General features: G+C 40.5%; 1 protein-coding gene across 5 annotated transcripts in view; it reads left to right on the top strand.

The window, feature by feature from the left end:
* RBMS1 (RNA binding motif single stranded interacting protein 1) overlaps positions 1-17,927 on the top strand; it is a 209,494-nt gene that overhangs the window by 182,619 nt on the left and 8,948 nt on the right. For 2 of the 5 annotated variants that reach the window (XM_082658119.1, XM_082658120.1), the window contains exons 6-10: positions 705-784; positions 12,178-12,293; positions 13,145-13,194; positions 13,321-13,414; positions 16,848-16,898. In XM_082658119.1, coding sequence (XP_082514245.1) covers positions 705-784; positions 12,178-12,293; positions 13,145-13,194; positions 13,321-13,414; positions 16,848-16,898 — 391 coding nt within the window. Of the gene's footprint in view, positions 1-704; positions 785-12,177; positions 12,294-13,144; positions 13,195-13,320; positions 13,415-15,892; positions 15,941-16,847; positions 16,899-17,927 lie in introns of all 5 variants that reach the window. The other 3 variants (XM_082658121.1, XM_082658122.1, XM_082658123.1) reach the window with 2 other exon arrangements.

Below are 17,927 nucleotides of genomic sequence, written 5' to 3' on the forward strand. Positions count from 1 at the left end.
AGTGTTTTTTCCATTAAAGAAAAATAAATCAAAATGATTTAATTCCCCTGAAAGGTTTCTCAGGCGTTCTTAGCCACCTGCAGATGTGGAATAAGTTGTTAGGCTCCATCCTTTAATTCCTCCTCTAAAGCCAAGATGACAAAGAAGGTACATAATTGACTTCACTAATTTAATTTTAAACTTCAAGCTAATGAGAAAAACTGGTAAGACACATCCTCTGATTAACACCTGTTCTTATCATGACTTTTGAGTCTGTCATTTTTTTGAATATGTAAAAGGAAAGACCATCTTTAAAATGACCAATATCCCAGCAGCACTAAATACACTAGTATTTTAAACTGGTATTTTTATTTTTAATTCACTATCATGACTAACAAAGCTATTGTGTATTGATTATCAGTTTTTCTACAAGTGGGAAAAAATTATACATTTCCTATGCTTGGTATTAAATACTCTTTGTATAATTTATTTCTTTTATGATTCTGAATGTACTGTGTGGTTATCAAGTTTTTGTTTTACTATGGAAGCACACAAACAACAGTTAAATAAAAGATAGAATAAACCCACTTTTTCCTACCATTCACATTTTTGTTAGTTTTCATTTGTATCCAATAAACCTATAGGATTGTATTCATGTGTACAGGACAAAATGCAAACTAAGATATCTCTGACTATTTACGTGTTTTATTTTTATGTATAAATAGGATGGAATCAACAGAAAAGTGTGAAGCCGTTATTGGTCATTTTAATGGAAAATTCATTAAGACGCCACCCGGAGTTTCTGGTATGTTGTTTGTCTAAAATTGTATCAGTAGTCTTTTGTTTAGGATGTGGTGCCTCTTATATCAAGAACAAAAAACTCCTCATTTAGCTCTTTAAAATTTATTTCTTTGGATCTACAAATAAGACTTCAAAATTCACTTCTCCCAACTGTTTAAATATGAATGGAAGCATAGAGAAACAAACTTATGGTTACGGGGTGGGAGGGGGCATAAATTGGGAGACTGGGACTGACATATACACACTACTATATATAAAATAGATAACTAGTAAGGACGTACTCTATAGCACAGGGAACTCTTCTCAATACCCTGTAATGACCTATATGGGAAGAGAATCTAAAAAAGAGTGGATATATGTATATGTATAACTAATATAATTTTCTGTACAGCAGACACTAACACAGCATTGTAAAGCAACTATACTCTAATAAAAAATTCTTTTAAAATTCAAAAAAAATGAAACGTAAGCTTAGGGAAAAATAAAATATATATATATACACACACACACACATGAATGGAAGCAGACCCAGTGGTAAGGAGGTGTGTGACTTGCAGAGCATTCAGAAGCCACTCCTCCTTGGATGAGGAAGCCATCCTCTAACTCACCTCATCACCATCCTCAATAAATATCCTCTCAGTCCTATCCGTTGAGGACTGTGGTACTTTCCACCCTGGCTCGCGCCTTCTTTCTGGAAGATGTCAGCATGTGTTACCCCTCCCCCTTACAGTGCCTGGACTCAACTTCTGTGGCCCCTCCATCCACTCCTCTGTGGCCACTTCCTCCCATTGCTCTGCCCCGTGTTGTCTTGACCAAGAAAACACCGCACCTCAGGAGCTTTTCATTCCAACGTTACAGCCCCTCTAGCTCCCACTAAACCTGGTCTGAAATACAGTGGGCTCCAGCTTGATCAGACCCTCAGCATCACTGGTCCTCCCTCAGCCTCTCACCCTTACCTAGATAGCAATTCTCAGTTTTCACCAGCCTGCTCAGCCCTCTCCCTAAACTGCTCCCACACCCCAATCCTAAGGAGATGACTTCACTTCCCTTTAATCAGGCTGTCCTGTCTTGCCCTTTCAACAGCTTCCTCTGCTGCCATTGGGTTACTGTCTGCATAGCGCCCTGAGGACACCCACCTGTACGGCAGCATTTAACATGTTTACACGTGTCAGTGCACTAAACTAAGCTCCTCGAAGGCAGAGGCTGTTTTCTTATCTTTCTGTGTTCATGCCTAGCTCAGTACTTGAACCGTACTGTTCAAGCACCAGTAACTGTTTGTTGGTTTTGCATAAATTTCACTTCACTATTCACCAAGACAACACTACCTATTTGCAAGCTAGCGTGCAAGCGGCTGACCACAAACTAGAAGACGTTTCCATTTGTGCATGTGTAACTAGCGTTCAGTATTTATTCTTCTGTAGCTCCAAGGTTCCATCTTTAACTGGATGGCTGATGATTATGATTAGGGATCCACTTTACTTTTCTGTATCCAGGTGAGTCTCACTTCATAGAGAATCTGTATATAAGTGTGTGCGATACCACGGACTAACTGCATCCTTTAATACCAAAATCTGACAGCATACAGTTTGCATGGCTGTATGTGAGCTTGAGCTAGAGCATAAAATACAAGGTCTAGACGTACGCTCTTCCAAGGAACTCAGCCTTGTGAAAGAGCTTCCTTTTCTGTTTTTTAAGTCAGTTTTGTTGTTCCATCCACAACACTTGAGTTGAAAGAAAAAAAAAAGAAACGAGAGGGGAATATTTTTACCTTCCAACCAAGTAAAGACAAGGGAGAAATTTCATACGTGGGAGGCTTCTGCCAGCCTTGCCCCGCGGGGCCTTCCAAGGCCCCTGCACACAGCTGCCCCCCGTGTTCTCCTCGCTTTCCATGCCATCCTCAGCATGGGCAGAACCCCAGAGTATTATATAAGTCCCTTCGAAGGGCTGCTTACCCAACCCACCTGTGACCTCGTTACTTTCTCAGCTCATTCTTGCATGCAACAAGGAGATTTCGAGAAGGAAAAACACCCCAGCACACATTTGTTTTGATGTTGTATCAAAGATAAGATCTACCGGCTCCCTGAATGAAATAGATCTCAGGGTGTCACGAATTGAGGTTGGACAGTTTCCTTTTTTCTCCAAAGGACTTCATGGTTGTGTCATTTAACTGTTTTCTTTGAAGTAGGTTTGAAGACTCTTGGTCACACCCATTCTAGGAAGAAAAAGACCTCGTTTTCCAAACCACGCGCAAATAATTGTAGGATTCTCTGCACCTTTGCAATGAATAGTTTCTTCCAAGTAGTGCTAAGGGTCAAAGCGAGCGTAAGAACCAGATGGGTTCCTTCTCCATGGAGAGCATCCGGGCAGGGAAGACAACCAGGACTTAACTTTATGCCATTTTCTGATGTTTGATGATCTCTCACATGTTTTAGTCTTGGTTCCCAACTAGACTGCATGTCCTTAGCGGCAAGGGCTGTGTTTTATATTGTGTTTTATATTGGCGGGAAGGGCTGTGTTTTATATTTTCATTTTGTGGTAGGCACCAAAAACCTGTGCATCACCCTATACCAGCAGAAGTCACCAAGCGGTTTCCAAGAGCATTTTTCACATAGAGCTCATCACAAGAATCGTGGCTATTTTGATGGCCGTTTTGTATAGCTTTTGCCTTTAAGTGAAGTCGAGCTACTTTTTGGCAAGAGCTTGAAACGTACAATGCGGGATTGAGAAGCATGCTATTCCAGTGAACCCAGCCTTTCCCCAAAACAAGTCTCCAGTGGACTTGAGAACCCACAACAGAATTTGAAACCATTTTCAACTTCTCTGGATTGTTTTTTTGTACACACGATACAAGAATTATCTTTGACTACCTGTCTGTTTATTAGATGCTGCTGTCTCCCTTCCAATTACCTGAATGGCTGCTGTGACATGGGTTTCCCCGTGGAATGCATATGATTATTGTCAGTAGAACCAGATGAAAAACAAAAATATTGTCAGGCAAGGGTAAATTGAATGGGCCTCCACTTTACTGTTTAAATAATGTAGGCTCATTGCTAGGCAGACGTAACATTTCATAAATACAGTCAGAGGATGGTTTATTTAATGATGCAAGTTGTTTAGCGGGCATAAGCAGAATTATCCAGGATGGTTTTGTGTCAGAGTACTCCGATTCTTGCACGACTGACGATTTGCCTGTGACACTGGAGCCAAGTATAGGAAGGAAACCTACATTAGACACAGTCCCCAAAAGACACTTTCTTTTGAGGACTGAAAAGAAAACGCATCGCGTGAACAGTGCGACGAACAGTAAACTGAACGTAAACTCATCGCGTGGCGCTCTTAAGAAAGTCTCTAGATGGCAAAGCAGAGAGGTCAGCTGTGCACGTGAGTTGTCACTTCTCAGATGCCACCCATCCATCTGCCAACACACTCTCATACCGGGGTGATGTGGCTGGCTTCCCCCATGCCTGGCATACCCCACCCTGGCCTGGGGCCTGGTGCATAACGTAGTATACGTTTAGAGTTCCGTAAAGATCCACTATACCACGTCACGATTTTTTATACAATCTGCTTTCTGAAATCACTTTTTAAAAATCGTGTGCTTTTGTGTCTGATGTTACCACATTTTCAAAAAGGTTTTATCTTATGGCAGATTCTTCAAGTGTACATTATAGTTTGTGTTAAGAAAAAAAAAAAGTTGCTCAGAAGGCCGTTCCTTCTGTCCTTCCTCCCACTCAGTCTCTCATTTTTCTCTGAAAATGTTGAAATACTGTCCTTTGCTTGGATTTACCTTGATTTTGAGTGCTAGCTGGTTTGCAGAAAGTCAGATTTGCTTGGAAGGACCCCAACAAGGGTCAAAGAAGCAATGACTTCTTTGTGAGACAATCTAGGTGAATTCCACAGAGGTTTAAAATAAGTACGTCCCATTTGCTTGATAAAAATTCCATTATGGAGAAATAGGATGGTGGTGGTTTCCCGCACAGTGAACATTAGAAACGAGAGATGGGTAGAACTGACGTCCAAATTAGGAGACGTGCCCAAGGCAAAAACACTATCACTCATGGCCATGATTCAGGGATTTGTCTGAAAAATATTCTTCCAGTACCTTCCTGGAAGAGAGTACAGTCTCCAAGAAGACTAATGCACATGGCATGTTAGCTGGAACTCTCCTAGGGCTGCTTGCCCTGCACCCGTTGTTTCTGCCTCTGTGGGAGATGCGCACGACACACACACCCCGTGGATAAAGGCCACGTGTATATTCAGTGCTGCAGGAAGCAGTATGGTCACATCTCTCTTTCTGGACCTCTCCATGACGTGAATGGAGTCTGCCCTTGTGTGCTAAGGGCAGAGAGTTTTTAAAGAAAAGAAAGAAGTGTCTTTTCACTGGGTATGTGAGCGCCTTTGAGATGCTCAGTATGGTGCGGACATCATTCTGCCACATCGCCCAAAGCTTTGCCTGTGTCGTGGAGGAGCTCTGTCGTGTTGTGAAGTGCGTATGTGACTGCTGGCCTGCTCCATCCAAAGACCTCAGCTTGTTTTACGTCTACTTTATGTGTTACTTTGACTTTTCAGATTGGGTACATGCCCAGCAGGGCTTGAAAACCGCTCTTACATTCTGGAAAGTTCTGTGTATAGGTAAAATTATTAGGGCCTTGTCCTATGCCAGGAGGCAGAAAAGGTAATGTTTAGGGGAAAAGTTACAAACCTAGTAAAAAACCTGGAAATCTTTCAAGGGTTTTTATTGCCCGTTTCATTTCCCAAATGTTTGGCTTAAGCATTATTAACTCTGTTAAAAACAGAAACGTTTGGCAACTCTAGGACAAAAGAAATACATGTGGAATGTTCCTGACCTTTAAGACAATGTGATCATACCTTCGGGATCGTGATGTGTTCATGTCTGTCTCACCCAGTATGTACAGTAGAGCAGAGTTTGAATGCATGTATTGTTGAGATGTTCCAGCCAAGGGCTGGAATCTTATGAGTAAATCATTGCCATGAAAGCAAAAGTGCTGGAACCATCCTGGGAGGCCAGTGGGGTGAGGGCTGTCTTGCAGATCCCAAACTCCAACTCATTCTCTACCAAGGAGGGAAGTCTGGTTTTTAAAAAGTGACAAGGGACCTCAACTAGAAGTGTGCCAGTGTTTGTTTTAGCTGAAGATCCTTTGAGTGCCCTGCCAGGCTTAGGAGGAGGCTACCTTCAGACAGCTGTTACCACCATGGATCACACCCAGCCTACAGCAGGCCCCTTCCAATCAGTTTTACACCTTTCCACTCTCAGGTTCTGCCAGAGAGGAACAATAAATAGTGGAGTAAGATTTTATAAAAGCATAAGGATCTTGGGTGGAAGATGTAGGTGTTACTATGAAAACAGTTTTCTAAAAGGCATTTGCCACTAACTTCATCCTTAACTACAGCTTGAACATTTCTTTATTCTATGTGAAGCCAAGGCAGCAACTATAGCCAGCTCTTAAATCTCACAGAATCAAATTCCAGGGAAAACAGGCCAGTCCCTAAAAATGTTTATAACTTCTGAACCGGAAGTTCCTCTCCCGAGAATTTATCTTGATAAGCCAAAGGTAAGAGGAGGGGCCATAGCTCAAAATTTGAGCTCCTCCTGTTGTCATAGTGATAAAATAATAGTAACTAATATTCATTGAACTGTTCTAGGCACTTTATATATGTTTATGTATGTTAATTGTAACAATCTTTTGTACAATCTTAAGTACTCTTATTATCCCCATTTCCCAGATTATGAAACCAGAGACGTGCCTGGAGTCACTAGCTAGTAAATGGCAAAACCAAATTTCAAACCCAGGGAGACTAATCTAGAGCCAGTATTCTAACCACCATAGAATCTGACTGCCAATATCGCGTGGGCACTGGAATCAAAGAGATAAAAAAGATAACACACACAGATGTTCATACGGTGTTACAAGAACAAAGAAACTATACATGATCCCTTTTCAAATAGAACATTATGTAACCATTAAAGAAAAGAAAAAATTCTATAACAAGGTAGAGAAAGGTCCACAATGTAAATGGTAGAAGAAAAGGCCCTATCATTGCAAAAATGAAAAATATAGACTTAGAAGAGTAGTAAATATAGAATATTAAAATATTTATGTTGGAGTGATGGGGAAGTATTGCGTTTTTGTTTTCTATTTAACCTGGCTTGAATGTTGTTTAACCATTATTTTACTGATAAGTAGAGCTGAGTGGGAGATGGAACTACTCTATCAGGGTCAGGAAAGGAGGAGAGATATAACCTAACAGAGCAGGCGTGGGAGGGTAGGCATCTGCAGAGAGAAGCCGGAGCTCTGCCCTGTGGTAAGAGGACCGCAGGGTTTGGTTAGAAACAAATAGGGGGCTGAAACAGGAAATGATGTCGTGCACACAAAGAAGGGATAGTATTTATTAGATCCTTAGGTTGAAATTTTTAAAAGAGCCCTGGATAGTTTCTTGCATGTCCTTAGTTGAGGGGTCTTGAAAGTAGCCAACAGTTTCAGAAAGGAAGCTAATTACGGTTGCTGAGTGGACCACTTTTCTACAACTGATAGAAAAGCTTCTCTCAAGGGCAGTTTATGTGTTAGAGACTGTTGATTGGGATAAAATACTGCATAGCTAGAAAAATGGGAGTTGGGGAGTAGCAGTTTCTCCAGCTGTTAGAACTTGGTGAGGAAAAGTTCCACTTTGTTACAAATACAAAGAACTCATAGCCCTCTGAGTGGTTGGGTTAGATAAGTGGGGAGGATGTCTGGGAGGTCTAGTCATGAACTACAGTGCTTAGTCAAAGCAGGCATTCTAGAAGTGATGCTTCACGGGGGTGTCTGGGGAAGACAGTTGAGCGCAAATTACTGTAGAGTTTGAGCTTCAGAAGGTGGATAGGGACACGACTTGGTAGGGATGTGCAGTGAGGCATCGTGGGCATCACCCCTATGGCTCCAGTCCCTTAGGAGGGACTGTTAGTGCCACCAATCAGGCATTGGTAAAAGATCGTCCCTGTCGAGGGCACATTGGAGAATCCAGTAATGCAGTTACCTTAGATGGCTCTTAAGAGATGCCCCCCCAAAATATCAGATCAGTGCTTGCATGTGGCACTGCTTACTGAAGGCTCTACCACAGTAGTTAAGCTTCTGGAGGTACATGTTCTTGTTGGTTCTGACGAACAAGAAAATAACTTCTCTGTCTTGGCTAGTAAGGACGAGAATCTGACCTGAGAGATTTCACAAGACATCTGAGGCACACCCTTTACAAACCCCAAAGATCCTGATTCATTAAGGGAAATTCAGCCTAGAATACTTTGCATATTTGGCAGAATCAATCAATAAGGGGTAATTTTATGAAACATTATATCATAAATGTTTTTGTTAGAACTCTTTGCAATTATTGTTTTGCTCAATAAGGTGAAGAGTTACTAATCTAGAAAATTACCATATAGAGGATATAGGTTGATGGTTAGAAACTAATTTTTTTTTTTAAGGTTAATATACCCAAACTTACCTGTTGATCACACTCATATTACTAGTATTCAGGGCACGTCCTTCTCTGCGTGCCAGGCCTCCTCAATACCTCCCTTCTACAAAGAACAATCAAGGAGGCCACCTGAGGGATCTGTTCTGTAGGAAAAGCTGACATCACATAGCATCTCCCAGTCTTTAACCTGGAACCCTGGATATTAGGCTCCAAATGCAAACTAGAGACTATTCCCTGGTCGAGTAAGCCGCAGCATATGCCAGTCGAATAAGGAACTCTCATTTTGTAACAATCTTGCGCTCACTTAAAAATAAGTGGGCCATGACACAGATCTGGGTATGTAAGTTTGGTTTTCGATTCAAAAATCTAACTGAAGTCCTCTGACTCTTTCTCAGTCTAACGGTAACGTAAATGTCTTAAAGAAATCTTCACATAGTTGCTTTCATCGCACACATGATACAATCTTTGTAATCAATAGGTTATCAAGAATGCTTAGGATTAAGCTGTGTCTCATGTCATCCAAGTTCAAGGAGCGGCAGTGTAAAAGAAATATAGCTGTTCCTGTATCAGAAGTGTTTCACTTCTGCTGGCATTCTTATTAAAAACAAACATTTCAGTAAACAGTGCTCTGTCCCATAAATGGCTAAATGGCCTTATAAGATTGGGGATGCTCTCGTCCCCATTAGACTGCAAGAACTATGAAGTAAGACCCTGTTGTATTCACCACTGTATCCCTAGCTCTTCAGACTATATCTGGCACATAGTAGGCACTCAGTAAAACTTTCAGCTGCTAAACAGACCAGAGAAAATTGTAATAGAGGGAAGAAGCTGTTAGAATTTTATATTGCGTCACACACACAGAATAGTGGGGTATTCCTGTTCCCCAGAAGCAAGGAACCGACAGCTATCTAAAAACTGTGTCATTTCTACTGGTTTTAATTCTTTAAAATAAGAAATTAATTTTCCTAAGATACGGGACACCTGCTAGTAGACAAACTGTTGTAACTGCTTACCTTTTTGGTTTTAGAGGAAGGAAAATATCTTAATGACAGCACAAAATCATGTAGCAAATTAATTCATTTTTGAAAGACTCAACTACATTCTGTTCCATTTGTTTCATTTTAAATGATACATTTGCAAACATGTCATCGCTCACTTTATGTTTACCTCCTCGTTACACCGTTTTTAGCAGGCTTCATTGTTGCCTGAAATTGCTTTTTCTTTGACGGAGCTTAGTGTAGATGAATGAAAATGTGTTGGAAGCACCTTCCCACGGATAGGGAAGGCCTGCTTGGCCTCTCAGCAAATGTGCAGCCCTGGCACTCGCCAGGGATGGCTACCCAGCTGCTTCCATTCACGCCTGCCCGGGCAGCCCCGGTGAACTTGCAGAATGAGTCCGACCTGGTCGCCTCCTTTCTCTGCTAATAGAGGAAAATGGTGCATTTGCATCACTTGCTGTGCCAAGTAGACTTTTTTTTAATTTGAATTTCAGTCTAGGAGCTCATCTTTATAATGCCTCTAGATAGAAGCAGTTCCCCAAAGTGAAGCCCCACAAAGTGTCAGCACCACAGAGTTTAATCTCTCTCTCTTGTTCCACAAGGTTATGGGGAGGCAGATTCCTAAAACCTCAGACATCATTGGAGAAAACATTTGATGCCATAAGGACCTTTCTAGGTCGGTGGAGAGTGAGATCTTGTTTCCAAGTTCTCAGTTTGTCCTTAGAAGTCAAGGATGAGGCATCCCCGGCCACGGCAGACAGGCATTCTCCTTCCTTCCACTTGAATGCTGTCTTCTCTCGGCCTTCATTTCCATCTGGCCCTGAACGGCCCACTTGTAGAGTTAAAAGCATCTTCAGGGGTTAGAAGGCTCTCTTGTTTCACTGCATCCATTTACTTTACCTTCTGTGATTGTTAGTGAAGGTGGAAATTTCCAAAAGTCAGTATCTTTTTTTTGAAAAGACAGAGAATGTAGTTTAGGAATGTAGGATTTGGCCCCTGTCCATCTTCCATCACACCCGGTTTGCCTTAAATGGAAGAATGGAAGTTCCTTGTTCTGGAAATCGGTGGGTGGGGGAGATGTAGGAGTCAGAAGGGAAGCCCGGGGCATCTCACCAGACACATGACAGTTTTGCTCTCACCTCCTGGCACCCGTAGTACTACAGCTGCCATTCAGAGAGCTCACGTGCCAGCCCGTCCCTCTGGAGCGGTTTACACCAGGGAGAGGAAAAAGGAGTGCCAAACCATGGCCCCGACAGCCTCGAGGAGGAATTGTAGTTGGGTTTTGGGTGCATTTCGTGTTTCGTCAGAGGAGTATTGAGAGGCACTGTTGCTCCCACCCTGTCATTAGCGGGCGGGTAATAGTGATATAAAATAAGAGGTGAATTAGGATAATAAGAGGCAAAGGAGAAAGGAATAAATTTTCCACAAGTAATATTTTTCTTTTCATGGTTATTGAACTTTGCAACAGAACTTGAAAGTAGTAATCATGGTTCCACAGTAGACAAAGGACAGAATGTGAGAGTCAGACAGGAAGGTGTGATTGTCTTTATTACATTAACTAGAAACATACAGAAACAAGCACAGCTTTGAGGAATACACTGCTATTTTCATTCAAGAAAAATTTTTTTAAAAAAAGGAGACGTCATGGGTGGCCTACTCTGTCATCGCCTTTTCTTTTCTTTTCTTTTTTTAACTAATGAATATGTATCCCTGGTAAGAGAGTCTGTGCATCTTATACATCTTTTGCTTTTCTTTGTTAGTTTCTTGGGATCATTTTTTTGAGGGAGATGCGTAGTAAAGCAACACCAAGTGGGATGATTAAAGGCCCAGAAAAAGCTTTAGATAGGGTGGGCAGGTGTTTTCAGCTTTCTCACAACAGCTGTCTTCCATGTTGTATCCCCGAAATAAACAAATAAGACCTATTTGTATTCATTCATTGATTCAGCCAAGATGTAGAGAGCACCTGCAGCACGCCAGACACTTACTTGGGCACTGGGAATAACAGGGATGAACAGAAGCCACTGCTCCCACAGAGCTTCCACTTTAGAGGGGAAACAGACACCAAACAAGTAGCCACACTCACAAAGTGTGATAAATGCTCTGAATAAAAATACAGTGTGAGCAGTATAAAGGGGGGCTTGCTTTCTACTGGAGGAAGTGAAGACTGCTCTGAGGAATCGTAATGGAAAGCTATGGGAGCATTTTTAAGTGGTGGAGGGGTGGGTGACACAATCCTGTTCACATTTGAAGATTTACTGACATGGAATTAGAGAGGGCCCAGAGTGAAAAGAAGAGTATCTGCACCTAAAGAAGTACAGAAGTGAATCCAAAAATGCCTTTGCTTCCTCAAAATAGCTCTTGAAATGTTTCATTACGTTCTGGTTTGAACACCATAACTAATATATTTTCTGTACAGTATTTTTCACTAGTGGATCATCTCCTAAGGGTCTGAGTAAACTTTTGCCTTGAAGTATATTCTATCCATTCCCTTAGAGCACCAACACTGCTCCTATTAAAAAAGAAATTCAGGGACTTCCTGGTGGCGCAGTGGTTAAGAATCCGCCTGCCAATGCAGGGGACATAGGTTCGAGCCCTGGTCCGGGAAGATCCTACATGCCGCGGAGCAACTAAGCCCGTGTGCCACAACTACTGAGCCTGCGGTTTAGAGCCCGCAAGCCACAGCTACTGAGCCCGCGTGCCCCAGAGCCTGTGCTCTGCAACGAGAGAAGCCACTGCAATGAGAAGCCTGTGCACCGCGGCACTCGCCACAACTAGAGAAAGCCTGCACACAGCAATGAAGACCCAGCGCAGCCAAAAATAAACACACACACACACGTATATTTTTAAAAAAAGAAGAAATTCAGTTACGTTTTATGACTCGTACACACGTAAAATTTTGGTTTCCTGTTATTTTTCCCTGTTTACTCAGCTCCTACAGAACCTTTATTGTGTAAGTTTGCGGATGGAGGACAGAAGAAGAGACAGAACCCAAACAAATACATCCCTAATGGACGACCGTGGCATAGAGAAGGAGAGGTGAGACTTGTAAGTCCTCTCTTGAAACTTCCGTGGGGGTGTATGATCATGAAAGCTACGTGGACGGTTACACAAGCAGCATCTTGACTTGGCTGCCACGCTTCTAGAATAGGGGCCAGGATTAAAACTTTATAATGTCACATAAAACTCTTCCCGGTGGATACCGTGCTAAGAGTGGTGATTCTCCCGATGGACACATAGATGGTGGAAGCAGCTGTGTTTACCAGTTAGCTACATAAAAAGTAAAAGAGCATTTTAAATTGCTGTAAGAAATGCACGAGTGTTTTTTTCCTCTAATGTCACGGTTTCTTAGGTTTACGTTTTAAATTATTCAGAAATTACTTGAAATATTATTAAAATAAACAGTATGTTTGTCATTGAGGATTTTTTGCCTAATAATAATGGTCTTTAGGGAAAAAAGCTCAATTTCTTAATAAAAATGTTGGCCCATCATTCCCCCATATTTATCGTAAATGGATTGTTGTTTTTGTTTTTTAAAGTAACATACTGGTTCAAGAATGTCTGGGGAAGTGCCGTCCAGTAGAAATGTTCTAGAATCTGTACTGTCCAGTGATGATCACTAGCCGCTTAAGGCTATTTATTTGAGCACTTGGAATGTAGCTTGTATGGCAGAGGGACTCAACTTTTCATTTAATTTTAAATATAACAGCTGCCATATGGGCCAGTGCCGATCTACAGCTTAATTCTCGTGTTGAGTTTATAATTACATCTGTCTAACGGAAGCTCTCAATTTTATCAAATACTACTAAACTATCACTGTTTTATGTTGCCATGACTCTGAGAAATGGAATTTTTAATTTGTGCCTTTGCAGATGAATGTTTCTTTTTCTTTCCCATAGGCTGGAATGACACTTACTTATGACCCAACCACGGCTGCTATACAGAACGGGTATGTCATTAAGATAAATACATAATGGCTAGAGGGAAAATGTGAAAGTGGAAAATATCAGATGTTTGTTCCGTGAATGATTCTATTTAAAGGATTACTTAATAAAGCCTTTTGTGTTTGTTCTAGATTTTATCCTTCACCATACAGTATTGCTACCAACCGAATGATCACTCAAACTTCTATTACACCCTATATTGCATCTCCTGTATCTGCCTACCAGGTTTGTACCTTTAGGATTCATCAAGAGTACGACAACTTGCCGACCTTGAATCACTGCTACATTTTTATGTGTCTTAAAATTTTGAACATTTATAATGAAATTTTAAGTCAAATGTTAATGCAGCTTGGATACCCAATTTAGAATCCGCTGCTTTTTATTTGACAGAGTGATTTACTTTTATGTTTAGGAGAATGTGCAACGAGGGGAAATGGTTGTCAGTTGTCACTCCTTGAAACGATAGCATTTTAGAATTGGGATGAACCCAAATACTTCCTCCACAACAGGCCCTGCTGCTGGACACCATGTGTCCCAGAAATTGAAACGGAAAGAGAATTGCTGTTAGGTAAAATACAGACTAGGTGTGCACCCTTGCCTTCGTTAATTTGTCAGCAGGAACCAACAAAAGAGCAAGTAAACATGTTAATAAATAAAAACGTGTCTCTGTTAGGTAACATGAAATGAGCAATGCAGTGAGATTTGAGGCCAAAAAAGAGAGGTGACTCCCTGTTTATGTTATTTTGTGAAGAGGCTTTACCCTAAACTCCCAACTTAGAACCAAGATCTCATTAAGCACCTTACTGTCGTGTTGATTTGGTTTTATTGCAGGGGTAGCTCCTGTTCTCCATGAACCCCATGGTGGTACACATGTACTTGTCCTCCCATATCAGAGTGCCTCTCACAGGGTTGCCGCCTTGGCCCAGACAGGGGCACTCTAACGGAGTCAGTTACAGACATGGGAATACACTTTTGTTGACTGTTGAGATCCTGTGTGACTAAACTAAACTTCTGTGTATTCTTGTTTTTAAAATAATTGAGTTAGTTATTGGAGCCCTGGTTTCTGGGGGTAGGGGACAACAATAATAACTGTTATTTCACTTCTGTAAGCCTCAGTTTCCTCATCTTTAAAATGGGGATAATAATAGTTTCTGTCTCATAGGCTTATGATAAGAACGAAATGAGATTATCTATGTAAAGAGCTCACCACAGTACCTGGCATATCGTTAGCACTCAGTAAATGTTAGCTATGATTATTATTATCATCCTTTACATCCAAGATTAACTGGCTGGTAAGAGTATATCCATTCTGCTTTTTTAAAATAATGGATTGGTCAATGTAAGCAATATCATAAAGGTGGTTCTGTCGAAAAGCATAAAAGTAGCTCTGGATAACAAAGAGGAGAGATTAAATGCACTAAAACTGAAGTTGTAAAGTAGCATTCACAGCCTCCCTCAGCTTCTAGGTTCTTTTCACTTCTTTTCTTTGAGTCGTCACTCATTTCCTTTTATCTCTCTGGGTTGTTAAGTTACTTAACGCTGGTGCTTCAGTTTGCTAGGCAGAGCACTCACTCATTTAATGCCTTTTTAATGATTCTGAACTTAAGATTTCTGTTTTCCTTTCCTGTATGAGATTCAATGAGATCTGCTCTAGTGCATTTTCCCTAATTAACAATTCCTATATCTGACGTTGAAAAGTAGTCTTCTTTCTTAACTATCTGAACTTGGAAACCTCTTTATGTATACCACTAAAAATAGAGACGAGTAAGCTTATCCTCAGACAAATGAAAGATTGTGCATATCAATCTGAATGTATGCAGCTGTAGATATTTACAGCTATGAACGCTTCTCCTCACCACCTCTTTTTCTCTCTTTAGTATAAAAGCAGTGAGCATTTTGGCCACAGAATTATTTCATAGAATAGAAAAAAATTAGGAGACCAGGGTTGTCAATAGATCTGATAGACTTAACTGGAAACAACTTTTCATTACAAAGGCCTGATTTCTTCTCCTAGGCAATCTGTTTCCCTAAAATACATGTGGAAATTCATTCCAATTGCCTGGCACTCAGTGCCATTACCTTTTAGACTGATTCTTAACCCTATAAGTTCAGGAACCCAATGGGGTCAGCAAATGGGCTTTAAGTGATCTGTGATTCTCTTAAATTGTTTGCAGAATGTTGCTTGTATGTGTGCAGTCAGTTGGGGGGAAAAGGTCTATTTCCTTCATCAGGTTTTCAAAAGGATTCATGATCCAAAAGAGGACAAAGAACCAATGATAAAGAATTCACAGAACATAATTATTATTCCCATTTTATAGTTAGGGAAAATTGAGGAATAGAAGTTGACAGCAGCATATTTGTTGCTTAAGAAAGAAAATTGTATTAGATGTCATGGCTTCCTAACCCCATGATGATATAAGCTATTAGATTATTAGGACCACTGGAATTATACCCAAAATGGGTGCATCTGGCCCAAATTGGGGTCTATAACGGGAGCTGCTCGCCTCCCCGTGATTTATTCAGTGAAGGCCTTGCACTCCTGTTGGAGCAAGCCTTTCTCTGCTAAACCACTATATGCTCATACAATTGGATTTGAGAAATTGGCATCTGCAAGAAACCACCAATATCCCGTTGGGGAAAGGCTGCAGTCCAGATAACTGAAATGTTAACAAGGCAGAAGCACTTAACTTTGGTCTGCCTTAGGTGGCAAAGGAAACCAGAGAAAACAAGTATCGGGGCTCTGCTATCAAGGTAAATCATAATACATTCTTCCCCCATGACTCTTCCCCATATCCTCTCTGTAGAACCTCTGAAGTTAACAGTAGCAGATGAGATACAGGAGGGGTCTGTTCTCAAGAATTAGAGGCAAACTTATTTTGAAATCAAAGTCTCCAAAGTCTCAGGAAAGCTCTGGGCATCAAGAAACGGGCTGATAGTCTTTCTCTGGGGTGGCAGAGACTACACATGCTTTCTCTCCTGCCACAGAACCTGACTCTCACGTCTTAGACTTCTCAATCCAGAGGGTCTACTGTATAGATGCCCTTTTGACGGTAGTTGTCAGGATCTAGTTACTGAAGTTTAATTTCCTAAATCTGGATTTCAGATTTTTATGTTTCACACTAACTAGAAATTGTTGACTGCCAGACAGATTTCTGAAATTTAATGTCCTGGGTATAAAAAGGGGGTTGAATTTTATTATTCTCTTTAAATAAGCACATACTTTAAGGATTAGTTTCTAATAAGATGTGCTGGAATTAATTCTCATTCCTCTGTATTCCTAAAGCACCTACCGTTCATATCTTGATTGTAATACTTTTCACTATTTCTTTGAGTTGTTTACTTGTTTATCTCCCTTGCTTAGACAGTAAATTTCTTGAGGGTGGGACCTATGTCTTCCTTTTTCTCTTTGGTGCTTGATACTCAGTAAATACGTTTTGAGTGGGCAAAGGGAACTTGGTTTTAAATAATCATTTCATCCTATTCAGAGTGACCAGTTTGTCAAGAACTCTAACTGCCTTAATCTTAATCTTTTTAATCATTGATAGTATTGTTTCCTTGTTTTCCTTCTGTAGATCTTAACCTGATTAAAAGAGCTCTAGAGAAATAGGTAGCACTCTAATGGAAATCAATGTTTCTTCCAAAATCCTTCCTTTTCCAGGTGCAAAGCCCTTCTTGGATGCAACCACAACCGTATATCCTACAGCACCCCGTAAGTTTTTCATCTTAATGGCTTTGTAGTTTATAAGTAAGCTATGTATATGTTAAAAACCATTCTCTGGGTTTAAACCATTTGCCCAAAGATGGTGTAGGATTTGGGAGATTTTAAATATCAAATATGAGAATGAGTTCATTATAAAACTTTCACTCACCTTGTCTTAAAATAAATCGGTGGTTGACCTTAAGTCAAATTCGCAATCCATGAGAATTTAAACGTAGGAGATTGAATTTTTAAATTTTAAAGTTTTAAAATTGCTAAATTTTTAACCATACTTAGGATGAAATAGCTCTCACTTTTTACATTCTGTTTAATGCAAATATAAAGTGTTCAAAATTGACCTGGAGTTTTTCATTAGCGTTAGCCTCTCCATGGAAATTATAAAAAAAAACCTAAAGTAGTAACACCGACTTTGGTGAATAACAAAGGTGATTTCTTTAGTGACACGAGCATGTGTTGTACGTATGTATATATTACATTTTTTTTAATTAAGTGAGTTACACTTCACCTTATTAGGTAGTATAGTTAATGTATTTTTCAGAGATACATAAAATCCAGTTTGTGGAATTAAAACATAGGTTTAAAAGTTGAAAAATAAAGGTGGAGAACAAAATCACAAAAGAGACTAAGAATGCCTAATGTAATAATCTAGATGCTTGCCATGAGGCGGCCACAAATTTGGCCTAAGCTTTCTAGTAACCAGTGCAAAACGGGAACCTTAATAAGCAATACAGTTCACAGTACTTATAAAACGGATCAGTTGCTTAGGAAAAGCACACTGTTCTTGGCCTTAAAATGAGATAGGAATTTCTCTCAGGACAACTTCCTAAAGAGGACACTATGCAGTGATAGACCAGGCATGTGAAACAGCAGAACAGGGACACATTCTGAACAGGAAGTTGCTGAGATGACTTTGAAGAAGCAGACAAAACATGTTTAGTTGATGACACAGGAGAAGAGCTCTCTGATGATATAGGTATGTGTGTTGTGTGTCTGTATAAACATACATACCTGTGTTTCTAC

Source organism: Grampus griseus (assembly GCF_964374135.1).
Source record: "Grampus griseus genome assembly, chromosome: 7".
NCBI lineage: Eukaryota > Metazoa > Chordata > Mammalia > Artiodactyla > Delphinidae > Grampus > Grampus griseus.